Source organism: Argopecten irradians, chromosome 13 (genome assembly GCF_041381155.1).
Source record: "Argopecten irradians isolate NY chromosome 13, Ai_NY, whole genome shotgun sequence".
Lineage (NCBI taxonomy): Eukaryota > Metazoa > Mollusca > Bivalvia > Pectinida > Pectinidae > Argopecten > Argopecten irradians.
The window spans coordinates 32,238,508-32,253,068 of record NC_091146.1 but is presented as its reverse complement, the minus strand read 5'-3'; the positions used below and the strand labels follow the sequence as shown (position 1 = coordinate 32,253,068).

The 14,561-nt window shown below is 30.0% G+C and overlaps 1 protein-coding gene across 9 annotated transcripts in view; it reads right to left on the bottom strand.

The window, feature by feature from the left end:
• Nucleotides 1–14,561, bottom strand: part of LOC138306119 (myosin-2 heavy chain-like) — a 140,303-nt gene that overhangs the window by 120,007 nt on the left and 5,735 nt on the right. For 7 of the 9 annotated variants that reach the window (XM_069246479.1, XM_069246484.1, XM_069246483.1 and 4 more), the window contains exons 3-10: nt 14,290–14,364; nt 12,595–12,639; nt 12,051–12,134; nt 11,332–11,528; nt 7,342–7,427; nt 5,484–5,584; nt 1,560–1,739; nt 1,065–1,085 (exon numbers count right to left, since the gene is read on the bottom strand). In XM_069246479.1, the coding sequence (XP_069102580.1) occupies nt 1,065–1,085; nt 1,560–1,739; nt 5,484–5,584; nt 7,342–7,427; nt 11,332–11,528; nt 12,051–12,134; nt 12,595–12,639; nt 14,290–14,364 (789 nt within the window). The remainder of the gene's footprint in view (nt 1–1,064; nt 1,086–1,559; nt 1,740–5,483; nt 5,585–7,341; nt 7,428–11,331; nt 11,529–12,050; nt 12,135–12,594; nt 12,640–14,289; nt 14,365–14,561) is intronic. The other 2 variants (XM_069246482.1, XM_069246488.1) reach the window with 2 other exon arrangements.

Below are 14,561 nucleotides of genomic sequence, written 5' to 3'. Positions count from 1 at the left end.
TTTGACCCCGCCCCTCAGGCCCCCGGGGGTCAGCCCCATCGTTTGTACAATTTGAATCCCACCCTTTAACGATACTACCATTGCATTATGAGTGCTATCTCTTGCTTAGTTTCAGAGAAGAAGTCGTTTTTGTGGAAATAGCCAAATTGACCCCATTTGGCCCCGCCCCTCAGGCCCCGGGGATCAGCCCCTCATTTGTACAATTTCAGTTAGTAGCCCATAAGGATGCTACCAGTCAAATTTTGTTGAAATCCGACCAGTGGTTATGGAGAAGAAGTCGATTGTTGACGGACGCCGGACGACGGACGACAGACGACGGACGCCGGACGCTGCGGTATCCCATAGCTCACCTCGGTCCTTCGGACCAGGTGAGCTAACAATCGATGATAATGAATCAAGGATTTCATCATAGATATAAATAAGTTGCATTATTTAATTGAAATTGTTTAAGAATTGTTAAGAATTTTTTTTTTCTTATCATATTTCCTGCTAAAAAATTGTCATATACCGACAGAATCTGGCATTAATTGCTATACATTTATAAGTTTGAAACGATAATCAATAATGTGTGAGAAAATAATAGTAAAAATAAAAGTAATTTTTTAAATGTTGTCACAAAAAATTAACTTAAACTTGATATCTATCTCATAAAGGTAAAGAATTCAAAAAAAATTATAGATTATTATTTAGATACAGAAAAAAGAAGTATATTCAATATTATCCTTTGTTAAAACATTATTAATTGAAATATTAGACATATGAAAATATTATTAATCGAGCTTATATGATTACACAGTTACCCAACATATTCCATATTTGGTTGTTACATAGTTATCTCCCCTTGTGCATAAGTATTGATTGTGTATCCAGTGTAAGCGGGAGTAACATCATATTTTTCAGAAGAAAAAAAAATAAAAATAATTTCCTAATAAATGCTTCACCACAGGGGAAATAACTCTGTAATATTTAGAGACAGAATTCATGTTTAGATAAGATATATATGCATGTAGTTGTAATTCTATAAATGTTTGTTACTATGGAAACAATATGGTACCATTTCTTACCTCTTGTAATTCCTCATATTGCTTGAAATTAATAGAATCTTAATTCAAACTTGGTTCTTATTTTCAAGTTTTTGTACGTTTTTCATAAAATGTCTGTCCTCACTAAAATTTAGGCTGAACTTTAAATTTGGTCATTCAAAATTGAAAGCTTTTGATTTTCTATCAAAGATCTTTTTTTTTTATTCTAATGAAATAGTAGCATCAACCTTATTGTAGTCTTTATTTATTTCTAATTTAGAAAAAAATACTTATATCAGAAATATACAGCATTTTGTTTTAATATACATGTATATCAAAAATATGAAACATTTTATAAGACAAAATAACTTGTGACCTTTATTAATTTGAATTGCAATAAAGATCAAGCAAAACAAAATTTCATTCAAGAATCATTTTTTTTCTTTTAACCATTATATCAGAAAAATAATATATCCAGTATTTTTTTCAATATATAACAAATAAAAAAAATTAATAAGACAAAATAAAAAAACTTACCGATGTTTCGCTGTCTTTGTTTTTCAGACGATTTGAGTTAAGCTCTGACAGGAACTTAGACTGACTAGCGTCCATTTCCAATTTACGTAAATCTTCTTGTAATCTCTTCATGGCACTTGTTCGTTTTTCGATTTCGTCTTGATAGACGAGTTCCTTTGCCTCCAGTCCTTGTACGTTTTTCTGTTAGTATACATTGTGGGTGGACTAGCTAAATATAGATTAGGCCCCGCAGGTGCATATATACAGAAAGCAGAGGGAGTAATTGATATATATAAAAGAAAGGTTCTGTGTGATCAAGGATAATTTTTTAAGGTCTAAGACTACATAAAGTTTCTATTTTATTGGCCTCTTGTAAAATTATGCTATTTATTTCAAACTAAACACATTTTGAATAAATCACTCCCGCTTTAAATAATTCAAGCAAATTTGATCTTTAACAAAACATTTTGATTGTTCTTCACTGGGGTTTTTTCATGCAGAACCCTTCTTTATATATTTCAGTAGGAATTTTTACCAATACAGGAGTTTCCAGATACCAAAACGATGTGGTTAAATTACGAATTACCATTGATTAGCCCCACCTTCCAGTGATTCCATCTTTGCAAATTACAGAGTTACCTCCCTTGCGACTATGGATATCTATTGTGACGTCATTATTTTGTAAGCGAAACCTGCGTTATTTTCTCCGAATTCTACAAGCTTATGCTTGCAAACATATGACGTCACAATTAAAACCTACCCGCAAGGGGGGTAACTTTGTAACATTCAGATACAGAATAATGACGTCACTAACATTTTTTTGATATCTCAAAACTCCTGTATTACTTCACCCCTATCAAACCAGACTTAACCCAGTGCCCCACTTGATCATATTGTATACATTTAATTTAAAGTCTTAAAGAAATTTGTATATTATGCATTTGCTCATTACAGAGTTATCTGCCCTTGTATTTAGGTATTGATAATGATGTTACTTATTTTTTATGTTATTTTTCAAAGAGAAAAAAAAGAAGACTTGGCTAACATTAAAGATGCTCCATTGCCGACAGAGCATAAACAATATTAATTATTTGAACAATAATTGGTGCTTAATCGTGTATCTTGATATGTCTAATTAACACAAAAAATAATATAAAATAATTTATTTTGCTTTTGGGGCATGCACATTCTGTAAGTCATTGCATATAGGACTTAGTGCCATGGAATTTTTTAGGGATGAAATGAATCATTTTTGATATTTTTATCTTGGAAATAAAATTAGAAGCTCAAACTTTTCAATGGTGGTAATGGTGTAAAGCAAGTAACTTCTGTAACTGATGAAAAATACTTATTCATCTGCTCCTGTTTTTGATAGTGAAAAAATAAAATTTGTCAATAGTGAAGCATCTTTAATTAAATTGATGACATCATGATTGATATGCCTACACATAAGGGCAGATAACTCTGTAATATATGCAAGGAAAAAGCGAAGCTAAAGCTATGACGAATGATTATTTAGATTTTTTTTTTTTTTTGCTTCAAAACGAACTAGAAAACAGATCCGTTTGACTTAAATATCATTAAACATCTTTTTTAAAGTCTGGACTGAATCTGAAAATAGACAACTGCAAAAAGATCTAAAAAAAGTGTATAATCTTGAATATTATATAAATCATATCCAGATTACAATTTTATAATTATTCAAAAAATTGTATGCTTAAAAAGTAAATAAAAAAGGACCTACAAATTAACATAAAACAATTATTCTTAGAGACCTTTTCTGCTATTTTTTTATTTCTGCATAAGGTATATACATTATTAATGGATTTTACTAATATAAGTCAAAGATAAAAGATTCTAGAGAGTATCTTAACGAAATGAATTCATAAATTTGTCTTAAATTTTATCTTAACTTATTCACCCTTGAAGACCCATTTGAACCCTTCTAGTCCAACAGCTGGGAGAGTCCATTACAACTTTTCAGGGGTTAATGATTTAATCTAAGTATGCCAATTTAATGTAATCAGCCTGTAAAAATGTAAACTGTGGTGGGTGTATTGAGAGACTGCAATATGTTCATGTTGTGTCTCCTTGTGATAGTAGAACTCTCACCTAATCAATCGCTAATTTCTTCTGCTAACTATAAGTCAAAAGGTGGAGGGCCAAAGTGATAAAATATCACACATCAGCCATATGCCTGTGACAAAAATAATTTTGTTACTATTTATAGATACTGTTTTGTTACTTTATTGTTACTATATTTAGATACTATTTTGTATCTATATTAAGATATTATTTTGTCACTATTTTTAGATTTATTTTGTTATTATATTTAGATACAATTTTGTTACTATATTCAGATACAATTTTGTTAATATATTTATATACAATTTTGTTTCTATATTTAGATAATATTTTGATACTATATTTAGATAATATTTTGTTATCATATTTAGATACTGTTTTCTTACTATTTTTAGATACTATTTTGTTGCTATATTTAAATACTATATTGTCACTATATTTATAGATACTATTTTGTTACTATATTTGGATATTATTTTGGCACTTTATTTAGATTCTCTTTTGTTACTATATAGATACTATTTTGTTACTATAATTAGATATTATTTGTTACTTTATTTAGATACTATTTTTTCACTATATTTAGATACTATTTCTTTACTATAATAAGATACTATATTTAGATACTATTTGTTACTTTATTTAGATACTATTTTTTCACTATATTTAGATATTATTTTGTTACCATATTTACATACTATTTCGTTACAATATTTAGATACTATTTACAGACAGTCCAGACTATTCACAGGATCCTGAGATCATTCATTTTCAAATTTGTAATTAATTATGAATAAATTTCCAAGCATGTAATATAAGACCAGACTTAAAAAACATGTTTTGCTTTTGGTCTAAAATGATAAGAGCATTTTACAAAAATAATTTTTCATTGACTCTTAACAATTTTAATAACTTACACTTATCTGCATTAAGATTTACCATAAAAACTTTGATTATGGGTAGATGAATTACATTTTTAACAGCTATTTTTCAATTAAAATTCCTGTTTAAATCCTGAATGTTTTATACATGATTGTGTGTTATATTTGTTTTTTTACCAAATTTACATCCGATAACATCAAATCATTTAAGTCTGGCCTTATCGACAGTATTCCATATGTATTAATAATAACGGCAATTTTGGAACAGATTTGTATAGGCTTTGCCTGTTGTCCAATCCAATGGCTAATATAATGTACTTTATTAAATTTATGATCTATATTATAATTATGTTTATATTTATTGTATTACCAATAAAATATTTTGAAATTAAAAATAATAATGGCAAATGATTTTCAATACATATAGACTGAGGAAACCGAAATGTGAAATTGTGTTGTAGTACAAAGGGAAATAACTCTATATTTAGTAGTACCATGCACCAAAAGCCCTCTACTATTGTTAATGTTAGGACTAGCGGATTGTGACAGTAACGTGATAGGAGAGAAAAGACAGAATTTCTTCTAAGACGAAAAATTATATTATGAAATTTGAATTTTCTGGTTTCAATTATTTCATACATACTATATATAATTAATAAAATTCATTGGAAGTCATTGACATTAATTAGATTAAAATCATAAGGAAACTAATTCATAAATGTTAGAAATGTCTTACAATTAGTTAAACAAAGTGGATAAAATTATACATATCAGTCATATTCTGATCACAAAATGTCCGTCAAACAATCATAATTCTCACCTTTCTTACAATTCTTTGTCATATCAATTTCTATAAATACAAGTATATTATAATGATATTCAACATGAGTGATTTGAAAAACCGTACTGATTTATGCTAAAAAATAATCCTGAAAAAAAAGAGGAAATTATTAAAACAACTGAGAAACAGACTGTTTACCTTAGCAACCTCTGCTGCGGCCTTGAACTTCTGAGCTTCTAAAGTCTTTCCCTCTAATTGTTTCAGGTAAGTCTGAATAAGTTCATCCTTCTCATCATTAGCTGCAATGTAATTTATAACCTCATGTAGCTGATGTAATTTTGGCAGGACAGTAAAACACATATATCATAAGGCCAAAAAAACTATGTCTGTTTAGGGTTACATTGGCAATAAAAAAAAAAGGGTCAGTAGGTCAGGATATTTCTTTTTTTTTTTTAGTGTCTTTCACTCTAAAATAAAGGTCAGAACCAGAGTCTGAGATCGAAATCCCGACTTTCAAATTTGTTTTTCGTAGAAAAAAGGAAAAATAAATTGGGGTCAGGGTAAAAAATTTGGTTGGGTCAGTCGGGTAACCCTAAACAGACTTTTTTTTTTGGCAAACTTATGGTTATGAGTGTTTAATTAATTTTTGTTTCCTTTCATACTAAATCCGACTTTCTGATTGGTAGATACTTTTTCTTCATATTACAATGAACAAAAAACTCTAAGAATAGCACGAAAACTTGACGTTATCATGACATCACAATACAGACGTCCATGTTGTATATTGATAACTATTTTTTTAACTTCATCTTGTTGAGAAATAAAAAAAAATTTCCAAACTTTGTAAGAATACGCTACGCGGATTCACGGAGTTTGCAAACAAATATAATGCCATCAATGCTTAAATAACAAAGTGTTTTCATTGGTCCTCAGAGGTTTATTATAACTGTGTTTTACTGTAATCAAAATTCAATTCAAAATCAGTTGCATCTAGAACCCTGGTGATGTCAAATTTCATAATTTCGACAAAGATTTATTCATTATTATATAACAATTTCATGTCTGCTTTTCGCTGTTTTGGATCAAGGTGAATTAATGTGAAATTAAATCAGAAACATTATTTGTTTGTTTGTGTATTATCTATAAATCTATATAAAGTGTGTATTTTTGTGCTCATTTTTTGTTTGTTTATACAAATATTTTATTCTCTCTACTACAAACATTAAACAAACATTGGGGTGATCGGGTGGTGTAGTGGTTAAGCCGCTCGCCTTTCACCTAGCCGGCCGGGGTTCGATCCCCGCACGGACGTGAAAAGGTTAGGGGTCACCTGCCCGATCACATGGGTTTTCTCGGAGCACTCCGGTTTCCTCCCAGACCCCTCGAGCGCTTACATAAGGGCCATTGAGAGTGATTTACATAAGTTGTATAACTTGTTTCTTAATCGATGTAAAAGAAGTAAAGTTTACATAAACATTAAACCAAAATAATAAATCCCAAATCATTATGTTACAGGAATATTCAATAAAAATGTAATTTTCTTAGAAAGTTTTTTTTTTTTTTACATTTCAAAAAGTTATATCCCTTTAACTATAATTGCTTTCAAAACTAGCTGTAAAATATATATCTACATTGTTGCATGCTGTGTGAGAGCCCTCCTGTGCCAGGAAAATATTGCTCGGGGAGTTGACCCCAGGACACCCCAACCCTGGCAGCTCTCACCAATACACTGATGCAACAAATGTATATACACATCATATACAACTGGAGGTGGGGAATAAAATATTTGTACTGTAAAACAAAAACAAAAAAACATTTGAGAGAAGATTTAGATACCAAAATGACATTGCTGAAGTGTGATTATCATATTCTAGTGATCTTGACGTCACATTTTTATAGGATCTTTCATTTTACAACATAATTAATGTGGGACAAATTGTATTTCATTATCTTATAAACCAATATAAAAGGCTGTTGAGTAATTTGATTTAATTTAATTTAATTGTAACATAAAAAAAATGAAGTTAAATGCTTCTAAAATCATGACGACTTTTACCTAAAAGTGCTGACTTGAGCTGTTCCGTGATCGCCTTTACGTCGTCTTTTGCCTTTGTCAATGCAGATTCAAGCTTCTTTTTGCTCCTGAAGGAAAATAAACCAAATTGTAGATTATCTCCCCTTCTTTTAATTATTTACAAAATAATTCCACTGCTATGATGACTTTTTTTGACAATCAAAATAAAACTTATTATTTTAAATTTCTTTAATTATTTTATTTTTTATTTTTTGAAAATCATAATAAAAATTGAATTATACTGAAAACTTACTTATTTAATGGACTAATTATTGGTTTACACGCTGGTAATGTCTTCCAAGTAGAAACACAAACAAAATACATTCTAGAACTGAACAGCAATTGAAAGCTACAAAAACATTTTTGACATATCAGATGATTTGACTTTTTTAAAAAAAATAGTTAAATAACAACCAAATATGAATTGTATTAAAACTTGGATACAATCTCATCAAATCTGTTTCTTGGTGAATTAAAACAGAATTTAAGCAAAATTTATTATCAGACTATGGAAACAATGTCATTCAAAAGTGAAAGAGGATATCTTTAACGGTCAAGAGGTCAAAAGCGTTGATGGTTGAATTGCGAAAGGAATATCGTAGGTTTAATAAAAAGCTTTTGTTTTTGCAGTAGAGAGAAATTGTCCATTAAAAGAGTCAAATTCAACTTATACAATTTACAATGTTATTTGTGAAATCTTCAGTCCTCATATATTATTGGAAATTTTTCTCAGGCATGAAAAAAATCAAATGTGTTTTCTGAAACTCTTTACAGTATAGTATTTTATATTTGTTGGGGTCAATAATTCTTGGCATGCTCAACATTTTTTGGAGGTTAAATTTCAAGGTTCACCAATTCTAATAATTTTTTTTATCTATTGTGCATACATTTATAGTTACATCAATGAGTTTCTGAATATTTCGCTGGTTTTATGAATTCGTGAATTTCAGTGAAAAAAATATCTTTTCACTGCCTAATGTTGAAATACTGTCTCAAATATTTATAATCTCTGTTAATCTGACAGCTGGAATCACTTTTTATTTTGTAATTTTTCAACATATAGTTTTATGTAAACACGAAAAAGAGCATATATGTAAAATAACAAATCTTATTTTGTTCAGAGAGTAAGGTTGCATAACAAAAGAAAAAATCAGTTTTTTAAAGAGTTATCTGATCTTAGGAGCGGAGATTACAAATAAGACCCCTCCCTCAAATAAGATCCCCTCCCTCCCCCAATCTTTTATAACAAATTTCCAGAGTTTTTACTATAACCACATTTGTTTGCATGACTTTTGTCAATGTAATGGTGATCTGAAAAACATTTATTTATACTCAAATCCTACTCGAAAGAGATGACAACTCTCATGTAACAAACAAGTTTCCATAGCAACAGCAGAATTAAAAAAGATTTTAAAGGAAAAACTGATAAAAATAGTTTTAGGTTTCCATCCTTTCTGTTAAAACAGAAAATCACAGTAATAAACAACACATATTTTAAAATACACAGATCCAATACAGGCAGAAAATAGTAAGTAACTCACTCACCCCTGAATACACATTTAGGCTCTTCATATTCAAAGACTAGACCAGTCCATTATGAAATAACAGGGGTGAATGAGTTAACTCAAAACAAAACTTGAAATATCCACAGCCAGTTCACACACTAACACATTTCAAAGGTCAAGGTCAAATTTTCAATTTTTCATTTGATCTTCTGATTATTATTTTTTTATTATCATTTTTAATGATAGTGCTATATTATATCTTATAATAACAGCATTTCAAAGAAAATTATTTTTGTATATTTTTTTGGAACAGTCACAACACTTTTAAATGAAGTTTCTAAAAATAAATTTTGAAAAATTGTGCAAATTTGACCTTTAAAGTTACCTTTGACCTTGAGGAATTCAGCCTGTAACAAAGAGGAAGTGAAGGAAAAATAAACCAGGTCATGTGACTGAAATCACCAAGGCAACCAATCAAACTCCATCACTTGAAAATTTTACAAAAAAAAATATTGAATTGATTATTTTTACAAAAACAAAATTTGGGCATTGTTATTTACAATGACAAATTGTGATAAAAAAGATTGACTGCCTTCTGCAGAACAGATTATTGGAGAGATGAATAATATTTCATATTCATTTTCAGATTTTTTTTCAGAAAATCAAGCACATTTTTTAGACTTTTTCACAATTTTCATTTTTTCCATTAAATCAATATATTTCAAAATTTCAATTTTGATTAATGAATTGTTAAGAAAAAAAAGATATTCAATCAAAATGTCTTCTTGTCAGTTGAAATTGAAGGAATAAACAATATCATATCTTATCCATTTGTTTTAACTCATTCACCCTTGAAGACACATTTTAGGCTCTTCTTAATCAAAGACAAGACCAGTCCATTATGAAATTTCAGGGGAGAATGAGTTATTTCAATTAGCACAATACATTATTACCAGAAGATCTAGATAAAGACACTTTATCTTTTAACATGAATGAATTGCATTTAATAGAAACTGTTCCTTTTGAAATTGTTTTGAAAAATTGTGAAAATGAAAGTGATTTGATTTTCTCTCCAACAAAAATAAGAAACAAAAAGTCCTTTTTACGTTATTATTCACATAACATTCTTGACTAACATGTGCAGAGTAACATCACATTAATAAGATTCACTTCACACATTTGACTTACTTGTTATCAACCATATTTATAGCTCTTGAGGAAAAAATATTAAAACAAATCACTTGGTGGGAAATCTCAGATTTCTCAAAGTTTGGGAATTGTTCTTATATTTAAGAAAAATTTAATCAAAGAATATACATTGTAAGAATTACAATTTGGGGGTATCGAGACCCTTAAATGACATGGGTAAAGTACAATTTACCGTTAAATAGTCTCATCATCAGCTATCATGACATCATCATTGGACGTGATTTTTGGTAATGTCATTATCACCAGAATGTGGGACTAAATTGTTCCTTACTCACATCGTTTTGGGATCTCAAAACCCTTGTATCAAAAAAATAATAGTTACAAAGAAGTTTATTAAAATAGTACCTAAAGTATATAGGTAAATTGCATATATAAATGTTGATAAAAAACATGCATATGTAAAAAATACATTTTATAAAAGCAATATATGTTTATAATTCAATTTTGCTTGTTACGAGCATTTTCATTGGCTTAAAAATTTACTTTATCAGCCCATAAAGGAAAAAATGGTGTCGCCGTTTGTAACGTTGCTTCTGATTGGCTGAGATGACCGCGCAATGCTTTCATAGACAAAAAGAGTTCCAAAATGAATTTTGAATATTGAAGAGATTATCTTCAGTTAATTGAATTATAAGGATTAATTTGAATAGATTACTTATGTTATGGAGATATAACACGAAAATCTGAGAGTACTCTCATCATAAACCGCTTCCCGGTTTATTTAGTGTACACTCAGATTTTTGTGTTATATCTCCGACATAACATAAAAAATCTATTCAAGTAAATCCTTAAGTATATCAAAACATCACAAATGAAATGCCAATGAATGTAGAATGAGAAATATAATCTAAATATTTACTATAATGCTACACATACTAATCTATCACAAATACTACAAACAAGAGGTTTTTTATAGAAGGAAGCTTTTGTCGTGGGGTGATGTAAAGCAATCTGTAAATTTTAAGCTAAAAACATGATAATGTGCGTTATAGTATGGTGTGGAAAAGCAATCTATGTTTGATATTTTCTAAGCCAAAAATATTAATTTTATGCTAAAATATGATAATGTGTGTTACTAGTATGGTGTGGGAAAGCAATCTATTCTTGATATTTTCTAAGCCGATAATATGAATTCTAAACTAATTCTAAAAGATACAATACTGTGTGTTTCAAACTTATGGTGTGGGGAAGCGATCTATATCTTCTAAGCCAAAAATATAAAGTTTAATTTTTTTTGAAGAAACTAAAATTTACTCACTTTGTTGAAGCCTTATTGATAGCATATGTTGTGAGCCACTCAACCATATCAGCGTTGATGGTCGATATTTTTTCTGTCAGTTCCTTCGCGGTGGAGAGGGACTCTTCGATCTTATTGCTACAGTCGTCGAGGTCGATATCAGGTGTTTTAGGGTACCAGTCCTCCTCTTCATAACTCTTGGAATTGTCCATAAAAAACTGGAGAAATACAAGTATTGTATTAACATACCGTTTTATTCACTTCTTTCCAGATAGCTTTTTTGTCTTTGCATATTAGAGAGTTATCTCCCTTGTGAGTATAGGTATCAACTGTGACATCATGATATTTTGAGCACAAATTACCCTATTTTACCCAGAAAAATATGACATAACAATTAGTACCTAACCACAAGAGTTACCTCCCTTGTGGGTTACGTAAGTTTTGATTGTGTGTCGATATGGTATGTGTGAAGGGAATACAAAGAATTACCTCAAATTTAATCTAAGTTAGCCGACAAAAAGTTACTGTCAAATCCTTATTAGGCCTGTATCTAATTAAACTGATTATCAATTCAAAGTTAATTTACCTCTTTGAATATGAAAACTGACAAGGCTATACCTGTAATTTACCTGATAATTTATCTGAATTTACCAATAAATAATTTATCTAAATTAACCTATTGAAAATTTATCTAAATTTACCTTATATAATTTACCTGAATTTACCTGTACAGAACTTACCTCGTTAACCTGTTGCAGTAGTCGCAGCTTTTGTCCACACACATTTTCATACCCGACAATGAAGATGGTTACTTGCTGTTGGTACTGAAATAAGGTTTGTTCAATGTAATACAGGGGTTTCAGATCCCAAAACGACGTGGGTAAAGTACAATTTATTATCGATTAGTCCAACCATTCGTTGATTATGATCATTTGATGTGACTTTTGTGACGTTTAGAGTCATACAAGTTATCATCACCTTGTAAACAATTTAATTAAAATAAATCAAACGTTAATTTTCATAACACGAATCGTCTTAGGTTTCCCTCCTTCATCCAATCACTGCACTAGACCGTCAAACTGCATGTGCAATGAATCTTCCCTGTTAACACAGATTACACAGGAAACCTTTTGTTTGGTGTTGTTTTGTTTGGTGTTGTAACCTCGACATCTTAGGCCATCAATATCTATTTTCTTATGTTTTTATTTATTTTAAGAAACTTTTATTTTATTTTTTCGGCGAGGTAGTGGGTCATTAAATATATGATGAACAGTCTGTCCGTACCTTTTTCTTCTTGATTTGGTCCTTAATTAGGGCCTCAAGTTCAGCCTGAAAGGAAAAAACAGAATATCCACTATACTATAAGTATAACTGACCATTGTTGTGATAGCACTCTGTCTATAACCTCCTTACTATAAAGTGTTGACTTAATATCGTATGGCCAATTATTTTCATAGAGATGTCCACTGGTCATATCACTTTAGTTGCGATATTTTGATCTGTAGATTTATTAAGAATCGGTTGAATTATATATATCAACACTTCAAGCTAAATCACAACATTAAAGATGCTCCACCGCCGACAGAGCATTAATGATATTCATCATTTGAACAATAATTGGTGTTTAATCGTGTATATATATGCCTAATTAACACAAAAATAACATAGGATAATTTATTTCACCTTTGATCTATGCACAATCATTACTTCATTCCATATAAGATATAGTGCCACGGAATTTTTTCGGGATGCAATTAATTATTTTTCATAGTTTTAACATGAAGTAAAATTATAAGCTCAAACTTTTTAATGGTGGTAATGGTGTAAAGTAAGTAACTTTTGTACCCGATGACAAATACTAAATCGTCTGCTCTTGTTTTTGATAGTGAAAAAACACCATTTGTCAGCGGTGGAGCATCTTTAAGATTTACTGAAATTAAATTTCCGTGGTTTCGGTCCAAATTGCAAAAATTATGGCCTGCGAAAATAACAAAGCTAATAATCATTATCTCCCCTTAACTCCTCAACACCCCAACCTCACCCCTGTCAAGACTTGTATGAATTTGCCACACTATATATATCACTTTAATGTAGATTATCTCCCCTTAGCTCACTCACCCCCCTAAACACACATTTGAACTCTTTTTTATTATGGATTTTCAGAGGTCTGAATTAGTCTATTGAATTTGAGAGAATTTGCCTCCAAGGCAAGTTTGCATAAAATTTGCCTTTCTACATTTCACCACATCTTACCATCTTGTGATACAGAATTGAACTTATTTACCCCTAATGACAAACTTAGGCTCTTCTAAATCAAAGACTAGAACAGTCCATTATGAAACTTCAGGGGTGAATGGATTATTCTTGAGCAAAATGATCTCCCCCTTGTTGAGTTATGTGACCTATACTTAAAGGTTTTTATCCCAAATTTGAGGCAGATTTTATAAGAACTGTCTCCCCTTAACCTTAATGTGTAAATTTTGCTATTACCTGTGACTTATTTTATTCTTAATTAAATGACAATAAGCGTTTTATTGATTATTCCATTTCATTATTCCATATTACAGAGTTATCTCCTTTTTGAGTAGGTATCCATTTTGACATCATTATAATGTGAGTGAAATTTTCGTTGTTTTCAAAAGCATCATGTTTCCCTCAGAAACACATAATGCCACAATCAATACCTACCCAGTACCCACAAGGGCAGATAACTCTGTAATTTGCAAATACGAAGTTATCAATATCTAATCAGAAAGGCAACCAATTTCAAATAATTGGTTATGAGATGTAAACATTTAAACACAGTTAATTGGAAAAAAACCTACATCTATATGTTCGTTAATTGATAAAGATAATTATGATGCAAAGAGATGATACAAAATAAATGTAAAGTTATATATTCTGTATCTGAATATTACAGAGTAATCTGCCCTTTTGGTTAGGTATTGATAATCTTATTTTTTATTTCTAAATACTTACTATATCCTCCACATACTCAAGTGTGGACTGTGTCTCCATCAGAGCCTGCGTACTCGCTTCATAGGACTCGTATATCTGAAAATAGGTATGACAAATTACTCAAAAGGACTGCTGTTGTCTAATCGTACTGTTAAATAATTAATTTTTCTTTGTTTTCATATTAAATCTGGCTTTCTAATTGGCCAATACTTTTTTTGCATACCACTATGAAAAAAAATACGAGAATGAGGCGAAACTCTGATGTTTATCGTGACGTCACAATAGAGATATTG